The sequence below is a fragment of the Amphibalanus amphitrite genome, unplaced genomic scaffold (genome assembly GCF_019059575.1).
Source record: "Amphibalanus amphitrite isolate SeventyFive unplaced genomic scaffold, NRLGWU_Aamphi_draft 000265F_arrow, whole genome shotgun sequence".
NCBI lineage: Eukaryota > Metazoa > Arthropoda > Thecostraca > Balanomorpha > Balanidae > Amphibalanus > Amphibalanus amphitrite.
Window position 1 is genome coordinate 114,700 of NW_024881760.1, and position 26,418 is coordinate 141,117.

At 48.4% G+C, this 26,418-nt stretch overlaps 2 protein-coding genes across 3 annotated transcripts in view; both read left to right on the forward strand.

Moving 5' to 3' along the window:
- Positions 1-26,418, forward strand: part of LOC122386862 (zwei Ig domain protein zig-8-like) — a 101,356-nt gene that overhangs the window by 25,623 nt on the left and 49,315 nt on the right. Inside the window, exon 1 of one of the 2 annotated variants that reach the window (XM_043376541.1) lies at positions 10,246-10,392. The exons of the other annotated variant lie outside the window; for it this stretch is intronic. The gene's annotated coding sequence lies outside the window, so the exon portion shown is untranslated. Of the gene's footprint in view, positions 1-10,245; positions 10,393-26,418 lie in introns of those variants that run through there. 2 annotated transcript variants of the gene reach the window in all.
- LOC122386858 lies at positions 15,774-20,723 on the forward strand. Its single transcript, XM_043376532.1, has 5 exons — positions 15,774-16,098; positions 16,357-16,602; positions 17,050-17,986; positions 18,071-20,231; positions 20,382-20,723. The coding sequence occupies exons 1-5, from the start codon at positions 15,774-15,776 to the stop codon at positions 20,721-20,723; spliced, it is 4,011 nt and encodes a 1,336-aa protein (XP_043232467.1).

Genomic DNA, 26,418 nt, shown 5'->3' on the forward strand with positions numbered 1-26,418 from the left:
AGCTCTTCCTCATACAACCTTCTTGTCTGCCGGATGTGACTCGTGGTCTCGTTTCTGATCCTGGTAAACTTCTTCAGATTCTCTGCTGTTTGTTCTTTTCTGTACTGCTTGTAGGCTTTATATTTACGCTTCACTTGCTTATCTAGTGCTTTATTCCACCACGGTGGTGACAGTTTTGTTTTTCTTCTGCCTTTGAATAGAGGAACATACTTCTTTCTGCAATCGTGTAACTTATCAACAAAGAATGTCCATGCTGCTTCAACATCCATGTTTTCTATCACATCCCACTGCACCTGTGCTAGCTCATGACGGATAGAATCATAGTTACCAGCTCTGTAATTGTATCTGAGTTGTTCCTTGGCCTCCCTGTTTTCAGAGTGTATTCTGTAGTCCCATATTATCACACAGTGATCACTTTTTCCTATTGGAGCTTCATATTTGACTTCCTCAACATTGTTTTCCTGATTAGTGAGGATGAGGTCCAGGGTAGAGGGGGCTGTACCTGCTCTGTGCCTGGTGCTGGATTTCACATGCTGGGTTAAGTAACAGTCTTGTACTATGTTGTAAAACTGAGTGGCATCAGAGTTTGGTGGTCCTGAAATTGCACCAGTGTCCCAATCAATTTCTCTGTAATTAAAGTCTCCCATAACCAGGTAGTCTGTAGCACTAATTGTTTTCATTTTCTCTAGCAACTTCAGCAGTTCTTGATTATTTTCCCGATCACTGTTTGGTGGTCTGTAGCAGATGCCCACCACTATTGTGTTCCCAGGCCTTGTGTGAATTCTACACCATGCTGCTTCTTCAAAGTTTGAATTGTTCAAAATATCACACTCGCTGACCCTTAAATGATCTGCCACAAGAAGTAGAACACCTCCACCTTTACAACCATCAGGTCGGGACTTACTGGCTGCTACTTGATAGCCTTGAATGTGAATCTCATCCTTCTGCCACACTTCTGTCAGTCCTATAATGTCTGGCTTATGAATGTCCACCCTGTTCACAAACTCTTCCATCTTGTTTCCTAAGCTATTGACATTAGAGTAGAAGCATGACAAAACTTTGTTGAGAGTCACACTACTGTTCTCTTGGGACCACCTTGTTCTGAAAGATCCTGTGTGTCTCCTTGCCTTTTCTTTTGAGTTCGTCCCTCAGTTCTTTTTGCTTTGATCTTTCTTCTGGCGACAGATCCTTGGTGATGTACCTGTTCTTGAACCCTACATCTGTTAGTCTGAACCTCTTTTTGTACAGGTCCTCTAGTTGCTCTTTGTCTTTAAGTTTCACCAAAAGCAATCTCGGTTTGTCGGATGAAGTGTCTCTTCTGCCAAGACGGACCACGTCTAGCAAATCTATATGAGTGTCGTTGCCTCGCAGGGCCCTAGACATCTCTTGGATCCTTTCCTTGTCATATTCCTTCCTTACCTCTGTCTCGCTTGACTCTGACTCTGGCAGGTTGTGAATGATCAGGTTCATGTCCCTTTTCTCGTTGCTCGTTTGAACAGCTTTCTTTATCGTGTCCGAGCTCTGTAGGATAACCTTTTTCTGTTCGCTTAGTTTTTCTACTACTTTCTTCTCCATTTCATTTATTTTTTTCTCGATCCCTTTCTCTACAGTTTTCTCATCCTTGTCTTTGCCAATTGCTTCTATGACATTCTTTTCTACCTGCTCTACTCTAGAGATCACTTGTTGCAGTGAAACCGAGACCTTGAATTTCATTCTGCATGTTTCGCACACCCAGAAGAGGTCGTGTAGGTCGATGGCTTTAAAAGCCTCAACACTTAGGCCCTGACAGCTCGGGTGGAACCAGTCATTACAGCCTTCGCATTCTATAGAATCTTGTTTCTTCCCGATAGTTTTGCCACATGGTTTCCCAGTACTTCCTCTGCACTGGAATGCCTTACCTTTCTTTGATTTCTTTTTGCTTTGCACAGTCACAAACCCCTCCTCAGCACTTTCATTCCCGCCACTTTCATGTTCGCTTTCCTGGCCTTGAGACAATTGTGACGCAGGGGTCTCACGCGATGCAAGACCCTTTACCATTTTATGTCAGTTTCAAAAATGTTCTGACACTTGAAAACTTGCATGAACAAATTTCAATGCTAAGCTAGGCCTCCAAAAGTGGGAATAAAAGGAAAAAGCAGTTATTAAATGATCTAAGCGTAGGAGCAGTTCAGGAGCTGGCAGGAGCTGATGATACCTTTTTTTAAGATAAATCCCCTTTCAACTGTTAACATCAAAAATATTTCTTCATGGTGTGACTGTGATCTCCATATGGAAACCTTGCAGGAAAAGAATTAATGTCAATTGTCAGCTCTTCAAATTTCTTTGGACTTTAACTTGCAGTACCATATCCAGTTTGCTTTGATATTTTGTTTTTTATTCCATGTTGAAGTTGAAAACCAAGCTCCAGATATAGCAGGCAGCTTGATCATCTTCGGCCTTGGTATAATATCAGTCCAAGTTCCAGTGGTGGGTATCTTCTAATATTCAAATTAAAATGAAAAGCAATAGGCTTTCTCAGCGCCGACGACGGATTTCACGTTGATAAAAAAGTGAGCTCAAGGTCAGCAAAACTCGGGTTCAAGGAATGGCGGGCGTTGAAATGACTGCTGACGTCATCAAAAAACCGCTAATGGTTAAGAGATAGGGACTAAGCTGGTCCCACCCTGCAAGTAAAGGGAAGAAATTTCTTGAACACCATAAAGCTGCGGGGGTTGCGACCAGGATAAATGGTGGTTTCTGAGCCTGGCCGCAAACTTGGCTATCTCAACTCAAAACTAATGTTAAGGTGGGATGGTCCCTTTAACCCTAGAACGCCTAGGGGGGGGGGGTTGTATCAACCCCCCCCCCCCTGAGGTTTTTTCGAAGTGCACGCTAAACGGCTTGTCGTAGCGGGCTGAAATTTTCAATACCCTCTGGGGCAACCTTTGCGCATCTTTTGCCGAAAAAAATTGATCGGGTCATGTCAGGTCACGGAGTTATGACGTCATAAGAGGTACAGCCTCCGGCCGGATTTTCACAAACTGAGTGGCAACGCCCGAGGTTTCCTGCCGGTGGTACGGACATCGGTTGATGGATCGTGATGAAACTTCCCATGCATGTTGGGGCAAGTATTGGCTATCATATGGTATAAGAAATTTGACCGGGTCAGGTCAGGTCACGGAGCTATGACGTCACAAGAGGAACAGCGTCCGTACTATTTTTGAAAAGCGCCCGAACCACTATTTTGCTAATTCTTGTCACCTCAATGGGAATATGCAGCAATATTAGCTTCTATAGGGAGCAAATGGACCTCCCAAATCCAAAAATACAATCAGATTTCAAAAATTTAAATTTTGATTTTTCGAATTTCTGCCGCCGACTGTGACCTTGCCGACTTCCGGCGCTCCCAACGCGCCATTTTTAGAGCTAGGGAAACGAAATACATACCAAACGATAGAGAATTGATTAAGGAACACGATAGTGAAGGATTCAAGTCGATATCTCCCACCGTTTTGCCGCAATCGCCGCCGAAAGTTGAAAAAAGTCTATTTTTCCGAAAATTTGACCTTTGACCGGTCAAAAGTAGGTCAAATGTTGACCTAGGACCAAAAAATATACCACCAATCGCGAGATCTCGTTGAGAGCAATCCGTTGGTTTTTTCCGCTAAGCTCTACGACCTTCCGTTTCGAAACGCCAGGGGGGGGTCGTAACAACCCCCCCCCCCCCCCTGGTCGTTCGTGTTATGAGAAATGGCCTGGTCGTGCGAGGGTTAATGAAGGAACACGATTCTGGCATTAGAAATGACCTAGCTTTTTTTAGTCAAAAGTTATTGTCGAAAAACACTTTTCTTAAAAACAGGTATTTTTGGAGTTTTTGCCCTCTGGAGGCTAAACCGTTGACCTGAGGTCATTTTTGATAATGACCTTATCAAAAGAAGAGTTCAAAAGCTATCGATCGCCTTTCCCAGCGTTTTTCTAGCTATCATAGTTCCTGAGATAATGGCATGTTTTCTGAAAAATATAATGACAATTCGCAAATTTTGACCTTTGATGACCTCTGGTGACCCCAATACTGCTCTAAGATGAAAAATGACCGAAATACTTTCAAACGTACGCATCAAGAGCTATCGACTGCTTTTCACCGCGTCTTTCTAGCCCTCTTAGTTTTTGAGTTAGAGGTGGGTGGTAACATATGCCCCCCCTCACTAGGGCGAAGTTGGCGGAGACCGCCACTGGGGCGCGGGTTAAAGGGACTATCCCACCTTCTAAAATGTTGTTAAAACCAGTTAAATTGTGCCCGACTTTATAGATTGGATGACCAGGAACACGGTTCTGGCATTTATTTTTCATTAAACATCTTAGGCTTCCCATATTCCAAACACAAACTTTCAAATATGTGACGTCACAGCCTAAAATTACCTCCTTCCCCAGGCCACATTACTGTCATAAAGCTGATTCTTTTTACTCTGTAGGGACCACAACAAAGTTCAGACCAAGTTTTAAGCGATTTTTCAACGAACAAACCCATTTAAATCAGAATGACTAAACGAGGTGACGTCACACTAACGGTTGCTCCATGTTGAAGATAGGGCCTTGCACAAGGCCCATTTTCAAATGAAGGGAACGAATTTCTTCAACACCAAGAGGCCGCGGGGGTTGCAACCTAGATAGATAGTGGTTTCTGAGCCTCGCCGCAAACTTGGCTATCTCAACTCAAACCCCATGTTAAAGGTGGGATAGTCCCTTTAAAAGGTCGTTTATAGTTCATTTATAGTCAGTTCTTAAAAGGTCAAAAGGTCAAAAGAAAATTTGACTTGAGCTCAAAGTCATGACTTGGCTGGAAAAGGTTGTATGCATCGATCCGTATCGTTGACCTGAACATACCTGAGCTCAAAGCTGGTTTTCGTTGCTCTAGCATGCCTCTAACAAAAGTATGGCCTGAGATGACTTCAGGTGCATACAAAGGAGTCAAGGGTGCAATTTTCCGATTTAATATTGGATATTGTCGGCTTACTCTCATCACGAGCTAATTACGAGCGAGCGAGCGCAGCGAGCGAAGCGAAGTCTTTTCAATATAACGGAAAAATCTCAGTATGAGCGGCCCGGCCCGGCCCGGCCCGGCCTGTAACGCTTTTGAGAGGCCTATATCTCAGCAACCGCTGGACCGAATGGCCTGCGGTCTTTTTTGCTGGGTAGCCCCATCCCTTCTACCCCGTAATTGACTACTTTTGATACATCTCAGTGACCGCCGTCGCACGTGCCACGTGAAAAGTCAAGGGTGTTCAAGCAGTTTTGCAAAAGTAATGATTTTGAGAGGCCCATATCTCAGCAGCAGCTTGAGCGATTGTCTTGCGGTCATTTTTATAGGGTAGCTGCATCCCTTCTACCAAAGGTCGGATACTCTTCATCTATGTGAGTGACCCCCACTGCACGTGCAAAATACAACAATAAGAGGTGCCAAATTTGTTCCCATTTCAGTAACTCGGTAATTACTGGGGCGATTTCGCTGAAACTTGGCATACAGGTAGGCACCCACCAGGCAATGCATTCCCATGTGTTGCGGTTAGGGTGCTACTGCACGTGCGCACGTGTAGGGGGCGTTTCCAGATCTCGAGAACGGCTGGGCCGATTGCGTTCAAATTTGGTATACGGTTGGGGACCGGTTAGTAGGGTGCCGTGCAAAGGTCATTTTGGACCCCGTTTGCACGTGCGCACGTGCATAATGCCGCTTCCAGATCTCAGGAACGGCTGGGCCGATTGCGTTCAAATTTGGTACACCGCTAGCGACCGGTTAGAAGGGTGCGTTGCACAAGCCCGTTGGAAGTACCCTCTCGCCCTTCTGCACGTGCAGGGCTCACTATCTCGCTCGCTCGCTCTTCGCCCAAAAGGCGTTTTACTGGTCGTTAAGATTCAACTCTTCTCAATGCCAGCGTAGATCGGATATTACCGGTACTCTGTTCATTCACACAGCCTGGTAACCGCCCTCTCTTAGCAAAGCCTATGTGAGCAGTGCTCCTATCGGCCTTGCATCATGCCTTTCTTTCTGCACGAGACAGAGTGTCTGGAGAGGTCGATGGGGGGGGGGGTTCAGAGGTAGAGAGGAGTTCCCAGAATCGACGCGTCTCTGATTGAACGCGCATTTTTGCTGAGTTGGAGGTAGCGGCGCGTGGTGAATATGATGACTCGACTTCCTCCATTTGCTGCATCCAGATGCGAAGAGTATTGATGCCAGCCATTGTATGTCAGACAGTCTTGGATTCATCCGTGCGGCGGATGAAACCTGCGATGTTTATTTCGAAAAAAAAAACAATATTCAAGGCTGAGGAATCGATAAGGAACAGTAAAACCCAGCGATTTTGAAATACATTCTCTTTAGTCATACCACCCCCCATTTCTGATCATTTTTGTAAAGCTTGGCGCTGAGCGTACCATTGCTTTTCTTCTCAGTCATTAATTCAGTGCCACTGCTAAATGTTCCACCGCACCAGGGCAGTGAGGGGAAGCGCGCCCCACAGAGCCTCAGACCTGCAGAACCATCCGGAATCCGGTTCAAGTCGCTTCGTGCAGAAGTTCTTTGCCGCTAGCTGCGGACTGATAACATATGCGATCAGTGGCAGAGGTGGCCAGATGTGGCGGGATGATGTTGGTCGATTTATTCTTCGACCTCTGCTCTGATGAACTTGACATCGGAGGAACTTGATCTGGAACTCGCCTGTCGTCATGATTATTTAATGATTTCGAATTTTACGATCGAAAAATACGAGTGAGACTCGGAGAGTCGTCATACCGCAACTTTTGGGGCCGGCACCGGCTCCAATACGGTAAAGTTTTACGTCTCTGATTGATTGATGCGCCGCGGTCGGCAGATCTGGGTGCGTTCATTAGATGACGTCATAGTTCAGCTCCTGAGCTGGATCGCTGAACGCGCTCGCAGTTCCTCCGAGTGGGCCGGTGGGTCGGGCCCGGCCCCCGCGGCCGCCATCCAATTTGTAGACTTCAGGGCGCATCTGCCGCCTGGCTGGTCGGCCCTGATTTGATGGTGGACCGAGAGACGCCGCCGAACGCGCCACCGCTGCAGCCTTCGCTCCTGGGCAGCTGCTATAGACGGCTGGGCATTCGTTTGACCGGGGATCATCGGGGACGAGCGGCTCAGCCGATAAAAGATCACTGATGGATCACGTAATTTCACTGTTGACGAGTCATATTGGACTGCTACGACTAACGCAATGGCCTGATATTTTAAAATAATACGGGTTCTTAATTATGAAAAAGATGTTTGAATTAAGTCCCGTTATTCGTTTTCAAACATTTTCAAGCTTTTCTTTCATTCTGGCCCTATACTTACTATTTTAGTCTGTTTTCCATCCCCACCTTCCTTATGGAAGGCAAAATTTGATGGTATCTGTTCTTACAGCTATAAGAATCCATTGGAAACGGATAACTTATCCCGGTCGTTGGCGGGCATTTCCTTGGTCGTTTTATTGTCGTTTTATGATCATTTCTTTTCATTGTTTTTATGTTTTATAATTCGGAATGTTGCCTTCCTGCTTCAAACTATTATGGACTATTATTTTAAAAAGTATTCATGGTCTTAGAATGTGGCTTCTGTTACCGTGCCTACGCTTCCGGATGGCGCATGGGGAAGTGCAGGGATGCACTTTGTTTTGCAACTCATCCGAGTCGAAGCTCTTCTGCTCCGGCCTGTCGACTTGGCGTCTGAAACTCAGCCTGGAGGTCTGGCCGCTGAGTTGAAACTCAGTCTGTCTCTGTCTCTGAGACTGTCTGCAGTGGGCGTGAGGCCTGTCTGTATATAGCTGGCTGTAGGCTGAGTGTCAAACTCGGGCGGTGCCACTGACCGCTGCGTGTCCGACTCGTAGTGCCGCGCGTTCAGTCCGCGGGGAGGAACAGGCGGCAGCGGCCGCGGCCCGGTGGCAGCCGCCTCCGGCCGGCGACCAATTCGATTATGTAAATGAGCTGGCAGCTGTGACTGGTGAGGACGTGTGGGTTCCGGTGTCTGACGCACTGCCGGCTTCGGCGGACCGGCCCCTCGGCCCGCCCGGCGGCCGGCAGTGCCGACAAACACGGCCACGCGCCACTTAACACGGCATTAGAACTCAGCACGGAAAAATGGCCCGCTCGAGAGGAGCTGCGCAGTCAGGAAGTGGAAGTCAGGAAGTCTTGTTCTGATATTTCACTTAGGTCATCTCTGACGCTTTGGCTTGACTATGCTATAATCGTTGAGTTTGGTAGGTATGTGTGATGCTACTACACGGACTGTAGCCAGCAATCTCTTCCCGTTTTCGTCTTGCCCTCGAACGAAAAATAAACAAACCTGATTCCTTCATACATTTACGTCCCTGAGAGGATGCTGCTCTTTTGTGCCATCTGAGCCAAGTTCTAGAGACGGTGAAAGTTTTGCTGCCGGCTGCCGCTTCTGCCGACAGACTGTAAATATGGCGCCTTCTGGGAAACTATTCGTATTGGTTTTTCCACCGATCCCGAGACATTGCTTAGAATCGCGCTTTGGATCTCCCTCTTTTACGGACCGTATCAGGTATATCACGCATAACTTAGCTACACGTGCCTGTGTGGGACATTCGTAAGGGGACAATCAATTGACAACCGGGCTAGACAATAAGATAAAACGTCTATAACCAGGCAAACTGCGTATTTATATAGGTATTTGGCCAGTTTACCGGCACTATCACGATACGCACCTTAGCAGACATCTCATACCAACGCTTTTAGTATCACCGCCATTCCGATATAGACAGACATTGCACCCTGTCCCTTCCTTGATGAGGGCTGATGAGGCGCGATGGGTGCAAACGTACCCAGTTTCTGCAACGATCAGTCGAGTCTCGCGGGCGGCATCGTCCGGAACATGTGCCCCGCCGCAGACGGACCAATGTGTCTGACTGCTCTCCAGAGGACCCTGGTGTGCTCCTTACGGTGCGCCCGAGAACGGAACGTCAGGCGTATACGCCACGTCGACTGGAGTTATTGAAGGCCGCGGCCACGACCGAAAACCGTTCGCATGTAAGGGTGTTGAAGGGCCCCTGCAAGATGAGTGAGCCATTTTAGCAGCATTAGTGGGAGATTTGAGTCTGACGTGACGACATTTCGAAAGATTAGTGACATTTATGCTCAATAAGCTCCGACATGGCCGCTTTTAACCGCCAGTAATTACCTTTCCGTGCCGGTGCGTTTAAGTCTCACGCACTCCGCTGTGGCTGTCTGTCTGTCCGTCTCCTCAGTCATCCTGTAATAGCGTTTCTAACTGCAAGCTTACAACTGTGCTTTTCTGAGCTCAGTACGTAAAACGGACCTCAGAAATTAGGTCTATGGCCGCCGCCCGCGGGAGTGCAAACTCTGAAAATAAATCACAGTTCTGGAAACTATGCCGTGGTCCACTGAACTGAGTTGAGTCTGAGCCGGCCATTCAGGCACCGTATTATGTGCAGACGACTTCGGACGAGAGAAGCTGTTATAGATACTCAGCCATATCTCTAGTTTGAGAGCAAAACATTGATTACCTTGAACAGATAATTAGAGGCGGGACTCAGTGACATTGGGTGGAGTGGGCGCTTGTTTCATTTTGTTGGGTTGAAGCCCTTCCTGTCCATTGATACCATTTTTGGGTCGCGAGATGTGAGTATTGGGACTTTGAGCTGAGTCTGGCGTGCGTCACAGCAGCTGAGTCTATCCCTGGGACGGAGACGGTTTGAGTGCCCCAGAGGTGCGAGTCACCCAGCTGTTCCAACGGGCACTCGGAACCTTGCAGGGGCTGCTGCTTTTGGGAATTGCCGTCAATGGCTGCCGGATCAGCGGTCGTCAGGCGTCAGTCCGCAATTGAGAAATATGGTCGGTCAATGAGTTAGCTTGGCTGAGGATAACAACCTGGTGCTGGGGATAGCAAGGACGTTCTTATGTTGATTCTCTCGGAGTTGACTGTATTTTACTGTACATTCTTAACTCTAAAATGAAATAATTCGTACCTTACGCAATCTTTTGTGAATACTTACTAAAACGTTACCTGCTCCGTAGTTACACCTTGTTATGACTGGGATGACACTAGTTATTACTTTCTACGTAGGTCGCACGAGTGCGATCATACACAGATGCAACACTGTGTTTTTGTTTACGGATGATTGGCGAGTCGTCCTTCGGCTTTCACAATAACCGCGAGCCGCAGCGACGGCCTAGTTCCTCCCTGGGCCGGTGGCGGCGCTGCAGTCGCGTGGCCGGCCGTCCGTTCGGCCGCACGTCCAGTGGGCGAGGGACGAGCCGTGCTGTGGGTGCGCGGTGGAGACGGTCGCGCCGAGTCGTCCCCGTTGCTGTGCAGTGATCAGAGTTGAACGGAGCACGGTCGCTAGATTACTGAGGAGCTGTGGAGCGGATCACTTGGGCCAGGTAAGGTCGTCGGTGGCTGAACGGCGATGCGTGAATCTCGACCGAGGCCGTCTCCAAGTTTTATACCGCCTGTTCACTTCCTACATTGGAACGTGCGAATTGCAATACAGATTGTAAGGCTCTATTGTCCTTTATGCTAGTTTTTCATTTGTTACGTGTTTGATGCAGTTGACGAACAGGCGAAGTTTTAGGCAATGGTGCAAATAAAGAATGGTCGTCCTGCCATACGTCATGTTAACCCGAGCCGTGCCGGGGGTGTTTGAACACCCCCCTGCGGTTTTTCGCAGATATCTCAAAAACGGCGGCGCGGAGCGCCGCCGTTTTTGCACACTTGTTAGTGCATCTTTTCCGCACATGTTGTGAAAAATTCAGACCCAGGTCGCCTTAGGTCAGGTCACCAGGTCACGCCAAGTGACCTCACCTCAGAAAAATAAGAACGCTCGTCATAGCTACACCGATTGATCGATTGCCTTGAAACTTTCAGCGATTGATTAGAGCAACATTATCTACAAAATGTTTGTCTCGGAATTTTGATATTGGTGACCTAAGGTCAGGTCAATTTTGCGGCCTCTCCATTTTAAGTCAATGGGAGAAAATTGAAAAGCGTCTGTTTTGCACGAACGCTATTCTAGACACTCCCAAACATCGAGATGTAGGTAAGATTGACACACTGAACCGGAAAATGGCAACTGTGACCCCTCGTTATGTCCCCCCGAGGTCATCTCAGGTCACGAACAGAATCTAACATGATAGAGGCGTGCTAGAGCGCTGAAAACGCCTTAGATGTGTTCGGCTCGACGTAGCCGATCGACTGATATGCAACATGACCTTTTCCGGTCAGGTCATGACCTTGACCTGAGGTCAAATTTTCAAGTTGACCTTTCAAGGTCAAATTATATTTCATCCGACGCGTCTCGACGAGAGGAACACGATGCTGGCAAAAGCAATGTCATGGCTCTTTTGAGTCAAAAGCTATTGCCGAAAAAACGGTTTTCGTAAAAACGCTTATTTTGGCAGTTTTTGCCCTCTGGAGGCTAAACCGTTGACCTGAGGTCAAATCTGAGAGCACTATTCAGAAAGGTCTGTAAAAGGGCTATTGAATGCGCTTTTCCGCGGCGCTGTAGCTCTATCGGCTCCAGAGATAGCCGTCGGCAGTTTCCAAAATGTTGAAATAGTCAACATTTTACCTTTGGTGACCTCTGCTGACCTGACCTTTGACCTGGCCCAAAAATGACTGAAGTGTTTTCGTCTTTATTTTGGACGTTCTTTCGATTGATTGCCGCTTACCGCGTGTCGCTATGTGGCCCAGGAGCCGAATTAGAAGGGGGTGTTCAGACACCCCCCGGCCCGGCGCGGAATCTCAGAGCACCGGCCCGGCGCGGGTTGAAATGCATGGATATCATATCGGCATAAGTTATGGCGTTCTAAAGGCTTAATTAAGACCATCGAATACATATTATGCATGCGATGGTCTTCATTTAACCTTAAAACCCTTATATCCATTTCAGTGCTTAAGAAGTAGTTAAGTATTTGTGATCAGCCTGAGTGAGTCATTCCCATGTGAGCAATGCGTTATATGCCATGTGTATGTACACATGTATATGAATGTCCTGCAGAAATTGGATTAAGACGTAATCACTTTATGGTGCATTTGATATACGATATGTGACTTTGAACAAGGGAACTTTTCGGGCGCTATAGGTATTAAATAAAGTTATGATAACATGACAAAATGTCAGCTCTTGCCCCTTTGCGTCCAAGGAAAAAGTCCTGGTAATGCGTAAGGTGACTATTTTTCCGTATGGAACCGCGTTCTTTGCAATATTTTTATCGATATTCATCATTTGCCTACAACGCATGAGTTATAACCCTAGCATTGGCTTTTATTATTTCCGACCGTGGTTCGGCCCGCACTCCCGATGGCTCCCCTGCACCAGTAATGCACTGAAACATGTATGCTAATGCTCGCCCGAGGTACTATCTGAGGAGAACTATTCGGACCGCCGCAAAGAGCGCAGTTACGGGCAGCCCAGACAGACGTTTCCTGGTCAGACAGAATACTTGGCCGCCCCTTCTGTCTGCATGCTATTCCGTCGGATAGGATGATGCGATGAATGGGCTGTTGCTGACCTAAACAAGCTGAATGAGCCGAATGGGCTCGAGGAGCGGCTGGACGCCGACAGAACGACCTTCTAGCTTCGTTCCAATGACCTTTGTGAGTGCAGCCGTCTTGTGATCCTCACTCGAATGAGCGTGTCGAGACGCCGGTGCCGACCTTGACCTGTCCTTGGAAGGTTGCGAGAGCCGAATTTATCGGTAGATTTGCAGAGTCGCGGGATATTGGACGCCGCTTGTTTGAGCTCAAGCCGGGCTGTTTATCTTTTAGCGATCTTTGCTTACGTGTTCGATGGAAATACCGATGTTCCAGACTTTGCGTAGTTTCTCTCTCAGTGGAGGTAGCGCCTTAGAACATTTTTTTTCAGACCTGTAGTTTGTCCTCGCACAGTTTTTACAGAACAGTAATCACATTTTCAATATGTGTTGGATGGTTGTTTTTGCAGTGCTATTGATAAATATATAATGAAATGATCAATAATCTGCAGAAATGTCAGTCAGTATTTAATTTGAAAATTGGCCTTATCTTGGATTGAGCTTTTTCTTTACAGAATCGTCGGAATCATAGTTTTGACGGACTCCTAAGATTTTCACCTCTTCATTCGGAGGGGGGGGGGGGCGCTTTGCCTCGACATTTTTATTCACAGCAACGAACTTTATTCGACGGTGCTTCTGTTCTTTGTTTTAGGCATAATGTCCAGTGTGCACTGATGATAAAGAGACATCAGATAAGACATTTGTTATTACCTTACGCAGACAAGAAGGCAGTCGCCGTCGCAGTAATCACAACCCTCCGCCAGGAACGGCGCATTATCAGTTGCTGATAATACGCCATTCCTGGTGGCATCGTGATTACTCGTACTGCAACAGTGACAGCGTACTGGTCTGTTGGTGATAATACGTCAGTCCTCCTGTTGGTGATAATACGCAGTCTTGATGGCTTTGTGATTACTGTGGTCGCGACTGGTTCTTGATCGTGACATATTAGGAGTCTGGGCATATGGCATTGACCATCACAAACATTTTTTCAACCTCATGAAGATCTCCCGCTAATTGTCTCGCTATGAACCACACACTGGATTGGCAGATGCGCTAGCGTTCTTGGACACTGCGATCACGGTACGGTACACCCTTCAGTAACCAACGCTACCTAACTGCATTTTAAACCTACGTCCGCGCCGATCATTTTTCACTACAATTTAGCGCACCCTATTTCCACAAAATAAGTGTTTGACGCAACATTTAACGGGCAATTTGAGTCTTCATTCAGACAAACTCGCAGCCGAGCGAAGTATCGATATCATTTCACAAGTTTTCTCTAAAAATGTCTTTCTTATGAGCCTCATAAAACATTCGCTTATAAATTGTAAAACAAAGGTATCATAAAGAACATAACTGTGGCCGCCGGTACGGCGTGTTTTTAATTTGGTTGCGTCGAGCCGATCTTGTGACGTCATTTTCGCTCACTCTCACTTCCGTTTCACAATTGTTTACGTTCCCTCGCGTTTTCCTTATTTCCGTTGAACTGATCAGCCCACGAGGGAGAAACGTATGTTATTTATTTTTTCCAATGTGTTTCATGTTTTTGCCATATATTATTGATGCGTGTACCCTGTGAGCTCGTTGGTTCCGCAATTTAAATAGGGCAAATGTGTTATATGACTAGAAATCGATTGGCTGTGGGTCGGGAGAGTGCGCCAGTTTGTGTGACAGCGGCCACATTTTGCCCCACAGGTCAAAACGTACCAGTACCTAAGTACGTGCCAAAGTGCCAAAGAACCAGAGCCACTACGGACAGCTATGGCTGATGCTCATCGTTGATTTAGTGTTATTTGTTCTGTTTGCCAATTTGTTATCTTTTATATACATGTAGTTTATTTTATCCTTTGTTTTTCACCACTGGCGTATGAAGGCCGGTTCAGTTTTGACGTATCCCTAGTGGGATGTAGAGTAAATGAATTGTATTGATTTTGTTGCCATGAGTAGTGTTTGGCAAAGTCGATTAACCATGTACTTACCCACTGACTCGTATTTGCCCACTGATGGTGCTGCCCTTGACTAACTCGAGTGCTGACCAATGATTGACCAGCTGATTCCTGTTGTTGACCCATTCCATACTTGCCTGTAGTTAGCACATGGTCTTCAATCCTTTGTCTTGGCTGTGATACCTACCTACCTACCTGATGATGGATGGTCAGAACAGTCAAGACGAGTCGTCTGACGGAGCCAGGGCTCGGAGGACCACAGAGAAGGGTGCACAGTACCAGCTCAGCGTGAAGCAGAAGCTGTACAAGCGTGCACTGAGTTCCGTCCGTGCATCAGGTCAGAGGTTGTGCACAGCAGTATCACAGAATGAAAGTCACGAGCAAGTCAGAAGTGAGTACGACAAATGGAAAGGGCTCTGCCAAGATCTGGTTGCGGCTGATGAAGGGTTGCGGCTGCTACTACCTCCAGAAGATGCTGTCTACCATGCGGACAGACACTCCAGGCAACTTGAAGAAAATGATGCAGTCTCAGCAAAAGTGATCAAGTTCCTGAGTACTGTTCAGCAAGTAGAGGCAGCTGATGATGTGGAACCACAAGACAGTGCGTCCAACCTGTTTGCGACCACCAGAACAGCTCTGTCGACCAGGGTAAGTCATCAGTCAGGTGACTCGACTACAAGCTCTGCAAGGCTGAAAGAAATGACAAGACAAGCCGAGTTAGCAACAAGAGCTGCCCTAATGAAGAAGAAACTTGAACTGAACAAGAGAAAACTTGAAATGCAGTATGAAGAAGAAGAGGACAAACTGATGACCGAACTCGCTGTGAGTGAGGCAAGAACAAGAGCGATTGACAAGTTTGAAAGAGAGCTCACCAACAGTGCTGAAGGATGTCGACCTGAACCGGATGCAGCTGCAGAAAGGCTACAAGTGATGCACCAAATGGAACTGAATGATGGTGTAAGAAGAGGCCAAGAAGCAGAGCAAGCGGAAGGTCAACAACTACAAGCGACTGTGGTACGACCCAGTCAAGAAACTGAGCAATCCCGAGTGGCTTCAAACCAGAACACAGGTGTGGTTGAAGATCTCGTGAACCTCCTGAGGGAGGAAGTGAGGCAGAATCATCTTCCTTCACTGGAGCCAGATGTTTTCCATGGTGACATTGGCAAGTTTGACCTCTGGCTCAAGGGCTTTGAGACTTACATCGAGCACAGAACCAGCTCACCGATTGAACGCCTTCACTACCTTGGCAACTATACCGCAGGAGAAGCCAAGCATGCAATCATGGGATATCTTCAACTTCGCAGTGAAAATGCCTACCAGCAGGCGAAGACCAAGCTCATGGACAGGTATGGAAATGAGTTTGTGAAGGCATCAACACTCAAGAACAGAATCCGTAGCTGGCCTGCCATAAGAAGCGGAGATGGAAAGGGGCTAAGGGAGTTTGCTGACTTCCTGGAGCAGTGCCAAGCTGCGTCAAGTGCAGCTGGCCACCTGCGAGTGCTGGATGACCAGCACGAGAACAGCATCATGCTGAAGAAGCTACCAAAGCCTCTTGTTGACCGCTGGAGAAGGTATGTAGACCAGAGGCTCTACGAGCCAGCTGGAGGTGAGACGGCAGGGTTTCCTCGGTTCTGGGAGTTTGTGAGATTCCTGTCCAAGGAAGCCAGAGTTGCCTGTGGACCTATCCAAGATCCTGTCACACGAGATGAGAAGGAGGGTGGACGTGGAGACAGGAGGGTGGTCAGAGCTCTCCAAACCGGTGCGACTGCAGCTTCAAGAGATGGCGCCCCTCGCTCTGCTACTCATGGCTGTGTTGTGTGTGCTGAGGATGCTTCTGCTGAAACCGTACCTGTCCCTCATCCAGTTGACAAGTGCAAGGTGTTCCTCAGGATGAAGCTGAAGGAGCGACAAGCAGCTGTCATGAGGCATGGTCTGTGCCGAGGATGCCTGAAGCGGGGTCACATCTGGCGATCCTGTCAGAAGAAGCAGAACTGTGAGACCTGCGGAAGAAGGCACCCAACCGCTCTACATGATGAGACCTTCACCGCTCCAACCTCAGTCGGACAGGACAAGCAGCAAGGAACAAGGAGACAAGCTGGATGCGAAGCAGGTCAGCCCAGAGTGGAAGCCACATCTCTTCGCGTGGCGTCTGAGGCTGGAGACGGGCGTCCAGGCTGCATCCATTCCATGATCATTCCTGTGTATGTCCACCACAAGTCTAATCCTGACATGAAGGTCCTGGTCTATGCAGTCCTGGACCCCCAGTCCGATGCATGTTTTGTATCAGACTCAACCTGCGCAGCACTGGGTGCCAAAGGTCAGCAAGTTTCGTTGGAGCTGAAGACTGTGAGTGGACCATCTGTGGTGTCAAGCTCAGCTGTCCAGGATCTGGTGATGGAGTCGACACAAGGTGACTGCACTGTCGAACTCCCACAGTGCTTCTCAAGAGAGGCGATACCGGCAGACAGGTCCTGCATCCCGAGACGGAAGACAGCTAGGATGTGGCCACATCTTCAGTCCATTGCTGACGAGTTGCCTCTCCACTACCCAACTGCAGAGATCGGACTGCTCATCGGGGCAAACTGCCCCAAGGCAGTGAAGCCAAGAGATGTTGTCACTGGAGAAGATGATGACCCCTGGGCTGTGAGAAGTGCTCTGGGATGGGGCATTGTCGGCCCGGTGTCTGACTCCAGGACAAGCATGACTGCCTGCCAGTACGTGGACGCTGGTAGTGGCGAGCGAAGGCTGTGTCACTTCGCTTTCAGAACTGCTGCCCGAGAGATGACGCCTATGCAAGTGGCTCAGCTGTTCGAGCAAGACTTCAAAGATACCAAGATGGACAAACCGCAGTCTGTGGAGGACAGATTGTTTCTCAAGAAGATGACGGAAGGAACTCGTCAGAGGGAAGATGGGCATTTCGAGATGCCTCTCCCCCTGAAAGAAGATGTGAGACTGCCCAACAACAAGGCCGTTGCCATGCAGCGCCTGAAAGGACTCAAATCGAAGTTGGTCCGGAACGAAGCCTTCAGACGTGACTACACGACCTTCATGGAGGCTACCGTGGCCAACGGACATGCAGAGAAGGTCCCAGAAGGTCAGCTGCGGCTGGACAATGGAAGGGTCTGGTACCTGCCGCACCACGGGGTGTACCACCCCAAGAAACCCGGTAAAATTCGCGTCGTATTTGACTGCAGCGCGGAATTCGGTGGGCAGGTCCTGAACAACCATCTTCTCCAGGGACCAGACATGACTAACAGTCTAACCGGCATACTCTGTCGGTTTCGAAAGAACCAGGTAGCCGTGACATGCGACATACAAGGTATGTTCAACCAGGTGGGAGTAGACACAAGAGATCGGGACTTTCTGAGGTTCATGTGGTGGGAGAACGGAGATCTGAAACAGGCACCACAGGAGTACCGAATGACTACCCACCTGTTTGGAGCAAGGTCATCACCCGCGTGCGTCATGTTCGCGCTCAGGAAGACTGCTGACATGTACGAAGACGCAGAAGGAAAAGAAGCAGCCGAGTTTGTGAGAAAGAATTTTTAAATTGATGATGGTCTGACCTCTGTTGACAGTGAAGATGAAGCCATCGACCTGATCGACTCAACTCGGAAAATGTGTACCCGTGGCGGGTTCACCCTCCACAAGCTGCTCTCCAACAGCGTGAAGGTGCTGGAGTCGGTGTCACCCGAGAGCCGCTGCTCAGAGCTGCAGAGTCTCGATGTTGGCACGGTGTGTCTGCCAGTCCAGCGAGCTCTGGGTGTCGAGTGGGACACCGAGACAGATGTTCTGCAGTTCAGTGTACAACCCTGCAAGAAGCCATCGACGAGAAGGGGGATCTTGTCCACAGTAAGCTCAGTGTTCGATCCCCTAGGCTTTGTCTCGCCTTTCATCCTCAGGGGTAAGCAGATCGTGAAGGAGCTCTGCCGCGACGGTTTCGGTTGGGACGATCCCGTTCCAGATGATATCCTGACGCGCTGGGGCGACTGGACTTCTCAGCTCGAGGCACTGTCGTCACTGCGCATCCCAAGGTGCTACAGGACGAGCGACTTCGGCCTCGTGAAGCGGACAGAGTTACATCACTTCTCAGACGCCTGTACGCACGGCTATGGGCAGTGCAGCTACCTGCGTCTCATTGATGAGCAGGATCGGGTCTGCTGCAGGCTCGTGATGAGCAAGGCCCGAGTCACTCCCTCGAAACCCGTGACGGTGCCCAGACTCGAGCTCACTGCTGCCCTGACCTCGGTCCAGGTGAGCTGCTTTCTCCGAGAAGAGCTGGACATCGAGGACCTGGCAGAGTACTTCTGGACAGACAGCCGAGTGGTCCTCGGCTACATCTCGAACGACGCCAGAAGGTTCCATGTCTTTGTAGGGAACCGAGTGCAGCAGATCAGGGATCACACCGAAAAGGACCAGTGGCTGCACGTGGAGACAAAGTTGAACCCAGCTGATCTGGCCTCCAGGGGCGCGAGTGCTGCAGAGTTGGAGAGCAGTGATCTGTGGTGGAATGGACCTCCGTTTCTCAGAAGCACCGACCCGCTGCCGGGACGAGATCTTGACACGACTCTGGACCAGAAAGATCCTGAGGTGAGACGCGCGGCTCAGACTGCCGTGACACTTCAGACGACCACGTCAGAGACGGTTCGCTTTGCAAGTTTGACGGAAAGGCTTGAACGCTTTTCAGACTGGCACCGAGCCAAGAGAGCAGTCGCACTCTGCCTCAGATACAAGGACGCACTCCTGGGGCGGCGTTCGTCACCTGACCGCCCGTTGACTGTGACAGAACTCGAAGAAGCCGAAACTGTGATAGTACGAGCTGTGCAGGAAGAAACGTTTACAGAGGAGCTGAGGACGCTGAGTTCGAAGATGACGGCGTCAGAGCAGGGTGAAACAGCTACAAAGGCCATCAAGAAAACAAGCAAACTGCACAGATTGGACCCCTACGTCAATGAAAATGGAGTGATCTACGTCGGCGGCAGAATCAGGAGAGCGGACCTGCCGGCGAGTCAGCTACACCCGATGGTACTCCCACGAGCAGGTCACGTTACCCGCCTCGTCATTGACCACTGCCACAAGAGAGCTCATCACCCCGGACGAGGAATGACGATCGCCGAAATCCGCTCAGCAGGATTCTGGATCGTTGGCGTCAGAGGCGCCGTGTCCCGTCACATTCTGCACTGTGTGATGTGTAAGAGAATCCGCGGCACCTTTCAGGGACAGAAGATGTCCGACCTGCCTGAGGAGCGTCTAGTGCCGTCTGAGCCATTCACTTACAGCGGCGTGGACCTCTTCGGTCCGTTCTATGTGAAGGAACGGCGCAGTGAACTGAAGAGGTGGGGAGTCATGTTCACCTGCCTCGCTTCAAGAGCGGTACACATCGAGACGGTGAACTCTCTCTCCACAGATTCGTTTCTGAACGCTTTCAGAAGGTTTGTTGGACGACGAGGCCCTGTAAGGACTCTACGCTGTGACAGAGGAACGAACTTTGTCGGAGGGAAAGCAGCTATGGAAGCCGCTTTGGACGAAATGGACGCGGGAGAGATTCAGCGAGAACTGCTGAAGAACAACTGTGACTGGGTCGACTTCCAGATGAATGCTCCCTGTGCTAGCCACATGGGCGGCATCTGGGAACGTATGATCCGCTCCGCTCGAGCAGCGTTGGACGCTGTGTTGAAAACCCACGCCGAGCAGATGGACGACGAAGTGCTGCGGACAGTGATGGTGGAAGTGGAGGCGGTAATCAACAGCCGTCCTATTCCTTTCCCAGAGATGACCCAAGTAGATGTAGTAGAACCTCTGACCCCAAACCAGATACTAACACAAAAGACGAAAAGGGTACTCCCGCCCCCCGGTAGATTCTTACCTGTAGATGTGTACTGCCGCCAGCGATGGCGCAGGGTTCAGTATTTGACTAACCTCTTCTGGAGCAGATGGATGGCAGAGGTACTGCCGACGCTACAAGAACGCCGGCGCTGGACGAGGGAGCAGCGCGGGGTGGAACCTGGCGATGTCGTCCTCATGGCTGAACCCGACTCGCCGCGTAGCGGCTGGCCCCTGGCGAGGGTTCTGCAGTCGCTCCCCAGCAGAGACGGACTGGTCAGGAAGGTTCGGATCGTGTCCGGCGGGAGAGAGCTGGAGAGACCCGTACACCAGCTGGTGATGCTCGTACGACAGACGGCGGCGAACGGCGAGCACAGCCAGCCGCCCGCTCGCCGAACGGAAAAGTGAGTTTCCCGGCGGCGACGGGGAGGCGCGGCCGCGGGCCGCGGCAACATGGACGACCGGACTTCAGATGGAGGTTCGCGGCGGCAACGGGGAGGTGCAGCCGCGAGCAGTGCGGTTAGCGTCCAGTGAGCGCCGACCGAGCGCCGAGTGGACGTCGTGAGTGCTCGGCGGCGAAGGGATGGTGCGATCACGGGCGGCCTGGGCGGCCCGCGTGGCTAAACGGACGGTAGATGACGTTCAACGCTGTGGACGAGGAGGCGCGTTTCGAGCGGCTCTCTGAGCCATCAACCAGGCGCTGGACTACTGGCGTTCACAGCTGTAGATGAGGAGGCGCGGTTCGAGTGAGTGGCGCCCTTCGAGCGCCAGCCGGGCGCTAGACTGACGTTTACCGCTGGCGAGGAAGCAGCGATGGTGCCGAGAGCGCTCTGTGATTGGAAAGTGTATCGTGTGGGTGATGGGTAAATCACTGCAGAGTGAGTGATTTAGAGGAGGCGTGTGGCCGCCGGTACGGCGTGTTTTTAATTTGGTTGCGTCGAGCCGATCTTGTGACGTCATTTTCGCTCACTCTCACTTCCGTTTCACAATTGTTTACGTTCCCTCGCGTTTTCCTTATTTCCGTTGAACTGATCAGCCCACGAGGGAGAAACGTATGTTATTTATTTTTTCCAATGTGTTTCATGTTTTTGCCATATATTATTGATGCGTGTACCCTGTGAGCTCGTTGGTTCCGCAATTTAAATAGGGCAAATGTGTTATATGACTAGAAATCGATTGGCTGTGGGTCGGGAGAGTGCGCCAGTTTGTGTGACAGCGGCCACATTTTGCCCCACAGGTCAAAACGTACCAGTACCTAAGTACGTGCCAAAGTGCCAAAGAACCAGAGCCACTACGGACAGCTATGGCTGATGCTCATCGTTGATTTAGTGTTATTTGTTCTGTTTGCCAATTTGTTATCTTTTATATACATGTAGTTTATTTTATCCTTTGTTTTTCACCACTGGCGTATGAAGGCCGGTTCAATAACTGAATATGACGATGCTTGAAAGCGAAAGATCATTCCATGATTTGACCAATTTGAAACAAAATACTCACATTTCTGCAATGTTATTGACCATTGACATTAGATTGCTGAATAATATACATGGTTAACTAGCAATTCTATACAAAATACTATACAATGGTGTTCCAATTATTAGCTAGCCTCGTAGTAATGAATACCTTTTGAGCAATGTTTTTATAAGCAGACGTGAGACGATCTTTATTTTAATGGCACAATGCATACCCAAAACCGATTGATTGTAGATATGAACCAGGCTAATTTTGCTAAGGAGCCATTCGCTCCCTTTTTCCACATCAGTGTTCACATTATTAAAAAAAAAACACACACACAAATGACGTGAGTTACGCTACAGACTTTATTCTGGTATTGTAAGAACTGGCTGGGAAGTTTGCCACATCAGCGCGTCAACATCGACACTGAGCGCTTTTCTGTCCGCTCCATGGAAAGCATCGCATCTTTCCGTCCTGTAGACATGCTTTGTAGGGTGCTGGGGCCCTTGAACTCGGTTTCATGCGCGATTGTATATGCATGGTCATTGGTCAACAAGAGTCTAAAAGGTCGGCTGACGGCTTTAGGTACACAAATTTATTGAACATGAATGATAACAATATGATGAACAATAGGTTAAAATGTTTTGATATTGCCTGTAATCATTTCAATGACATGAGCTCATCTCCCTTTAGCTTGGCAACGACGATGGTATCTCAATTGCGATTATATCCGAAGGTTAGGACTTTTCAAATAAGACAATCACTATTCTTCAGAATTGTGATTTTTTATTGAAAATCCCAACCTGAGCTACCTCTCTAGGGGGAGTATTATCCGTCCGTGTAGTGGGAAACTCCGCCGGTAGATGTCAGGGCGATACTCACTGCAGTGGTAGGCTGTACCGCAGGGCTCGCGTCGATGTAGTGAGAAACCCTACCAATAGATGGCAGGCCGATACTCACTGCAGTGGGTAGGCTGTACTGCAGGGTTCACGCCCACGTAGTGAGAAACCTTACCGCTAGATGGCAGGGCCATACTCACTGCAGTGGTAGGCTGTACCGCAGGGCCGGTGTCCATGTAGTGAGAAACCCTACCGCTAGATGGCAGGGCGATACCCACTGCAGTCGTAGGCTGTACCGCAGGGCTCAGTCGCGGGCGCGTCCCGTGCAGACTGCAGCTATGTGGAACGAGTCCGTTCATCGTCAGCGGAATAAAGCCTCCGCCAAGGCCCTAAATAGCCTCCGCTATATATGTAGCGTCACATAAAGTTTGAAAGAAGCTGAACACTAAAAAGAAAAGTATTGTGGTTTTCAGTTTTCAGATGCTTTGTTATTCATAGTTTCATGGAAACATGAATTTTGTAGTTCTGTTTAAATGATCAATGGGCATGGGGTGCATTACTAAATCCGTTGTTTGCATTGCAATGATCGTGCAATGGATATTGTGCATATATATATATATATATATATATATATATATATATATATATATATATATATATATATATATATATATATATATATATATATATATATATATATATATATATATATATATATATATATATATATATAATATATATATATATATATATATATATATATATATATATATATATATATATATATATATATATAATATATATATATATATATATATATATATATATATATATATATATATATATATATATATATATATATATATATGTATTTATTGACATTTGGATACGTTTCAAACATCGAACGCTGATCGCTGCGGAGCTTCACGTTTGACCTTGACTGTCAGTGGCATGTGCAGGAACGATCGTTCATGTCCGAAACGTGTTTAAAAAGTCATCTGGCACATATGTGGACTGGCAGCTCTCTCTCTCTCTCTCTCTCTCTCTCTCTCTCTCTCTCTCTCTCTCTCTCTCTCTCTCTCTCTCTCTCACTCCTTCTCTCTTTCTTTCTCTCTCTCTCACTCTCTCTCTCTCACTCTCTCATTCTCTCTCTCTCTCTCTCTCTCTCTCTCTCTCTCTCTCTCTCTCTCTCTCTCTCTCTCTCTCTCTCTCTCTCTCTCTCTCTCTCTCTCTCTCTCTCTCTCTCTCTCTCTCTCTCTCTCTCTCTCTCTCTGCCCTCTGGCGGCTCTCTATTTTTTCATTATATGTTCGGAGCTTCAGAGTGTCATAAACTCCGCTTGCAACGGCATCCCCTGACCTGTGCAACATTCGTCTTAAACTGACTGTAGTTTTGGCTTATGCATGATATCCTGAGATGCACCATGTCTCATCCTTTTCGCCTCTGGACAAAATGAAGAGACATCCAACATTTCCATAGCAAGCATTAGCTCTCTCTTGTACGGTCAAAATTACAGGTTAACAGCGTTCTTAGCCGGTAGCGAAGGATTGTACTCAATATTTCGGTTTCTTCAGAGGTGCAATTTTAAAACTCATGTGGTTTGATATATCAGGTGCAGAGGAAGGCAAGACATTATTCAAATCAAACAGGTCGTATGATTTCGAAGAAGTTCACCTTAATTATGGCTCTGTCGGGTGAGCAATCACCTGTATTTTTCGGTAGAATATGTCCACACCAATCACAGATCGGCCGTTGCCAAGATCAGTCCTCAGTCCTATGGTATAGTTAGTCCATGCGTCTGGCAGCCAAGTTATTCATCACTCCCCAAGTGGATCGTTAGGCTCATAAAACTTGTAAGGCTCGTATAACGCGGAACGAACTCCGGTCCGTCTCAGAACTCTGGGCGTGGCGCAAGGCGACTGCCGGCGGTAGTGAGTCTCGCGCCCTCGGGCAGAGCTCATTAGTGCCTGCGGGTGAACATGCATCAATTAACCCGCGCGGGGCTGGGGGGGTAAATTTTACCCCCCCTCGCGAATTTTTGCGATATCTCAAAAACGGCGGCGCGCAGCGCCGCCAAACTTTCTTACATCAATTTGACACCTTCCCTAAAAATTTGAGCGAAATCCGTCGGAAATTTTTTGAGAAATTGACGTTTTAGTGACGTCATGTTCACCATTTTCGCCTCAAAAACGGCAAAAGTTCAAACGCCGCTTACATCTTCATTTTTAAAGGAATCAAGACGTAACAAAAAGGTTATACGTAATTTTATTTTGTCTATCAAATGGCTATCTCGTTTTTTTTGAAAATTTTGGGTTTTGGCCTAAATTTTTTCAAAAAACTGATTTTTTTTGGAAAATCATTATAAAATCCAAAATTTTGAGTCTATCGAAAAAAACCGGAATATATGTCAGAGAAGTGGTCTATGTGCACCTACATACCAAATTTTAGAAGGATCGGTTCAAAAATGTGGGAGTTATTCAAAATTTTATGACGTCACGATACACAAAATTTTTGAAAAATACCTTTTTTGGAAGTTCTAGACCTCGTACGGGAACAAAAATAGCACCATTCGATTCGCCGTGAAAAACTGCATTAGATAGACACCTTTTTAGGCCTTAACAACCAACTTCAAAATTTGACCTCACTTGACCTGACCTTGACCTGACCTCGACCTGAAATTCATCCAGAGGTGGTCCATATCACTTATTGAGTGTGCCTATTGAATTCTATGAGTAAAATGACCCATAAAACATGTGTCGCACATGCCCTTTTCTATATTTTGTTTTTTGGTGACCTGACCTGACCTGACCTGACCTTGACCTTGACCTCTGAATGATATTGTATGCAACTAATATTGTCTTGGTAGCCTAAGAACACGTTTTGGGCGATCAGTCTCAGTCCATGACTCCATTCTTCGGCAACTACGGTGCAAGGCCGATACTGTAGAAACTTGCAATTTGTACCCTTGACCTGACCTTGACCTTGACCTCAAACTTTAAATTAAGTACATGTTTTTAGTAGTTCGTGATGAGAGCTTTCGATTGGCGTTTGAATTTTCCAAATCGGACCATTAGTTCGGGAGATAACAGGGGGGGGGGGTAAAATTTACCCCCCCCCCCAGCCCCGCGCGTTCGGCTGGAGACCCCAGCCCCGCGCGGGTTAAGCTGAAGGCGACATGCGCGCAGCGCGGCGGCTGGGGATAACTCGGCCGGCTGCAGCCGAGTTCTCGGCTCTGCAGTTGGTATCGACCGGAACTACGGTCACGGCATGTTACATATACCGCGGCTCGGCTCCGGCACCGCTCCGACGGTCGCGTCGGGGACCTCCAAACGCCGCCGCGGGTGTGGACAGGAGGGAGCTATATAGGAGACACACTACATAGACCAGCAGGACTTGAGCCAGGTGGTGGGGGGACCAGGAAACGGGGCCTGATGTTGGTAGCTTTACCCGCGCCCCACTGGGGTCTGCGTATAACACGCCCTACTGGGGGGGGGGGCTATTCATAGCCCCCCCTCCTAACTCCGAAACTACTGGGCCGATCGTCAAAATTCAATTGGCGTCTGATAGCCCCGGAAAAACTGTCGAGCGAAACCTAATTTCATTGACCTCGAGGTCACCGATGACGGCACAGGTCAGGTCAAAGTAAAAATTATTAGCATTTTGGCTTCTTCACGTTTTGGGCTCTGGCCGCCGTCTTACAAGTCAGATCAGGCTCATTTTTGGTTCATACACTCGTGAACAGATGCTCTAGATACTCTGAGGGTACCAAACTTGTACTTTGATTTTCAGGTCAAGGTCAGGTCATCACAGG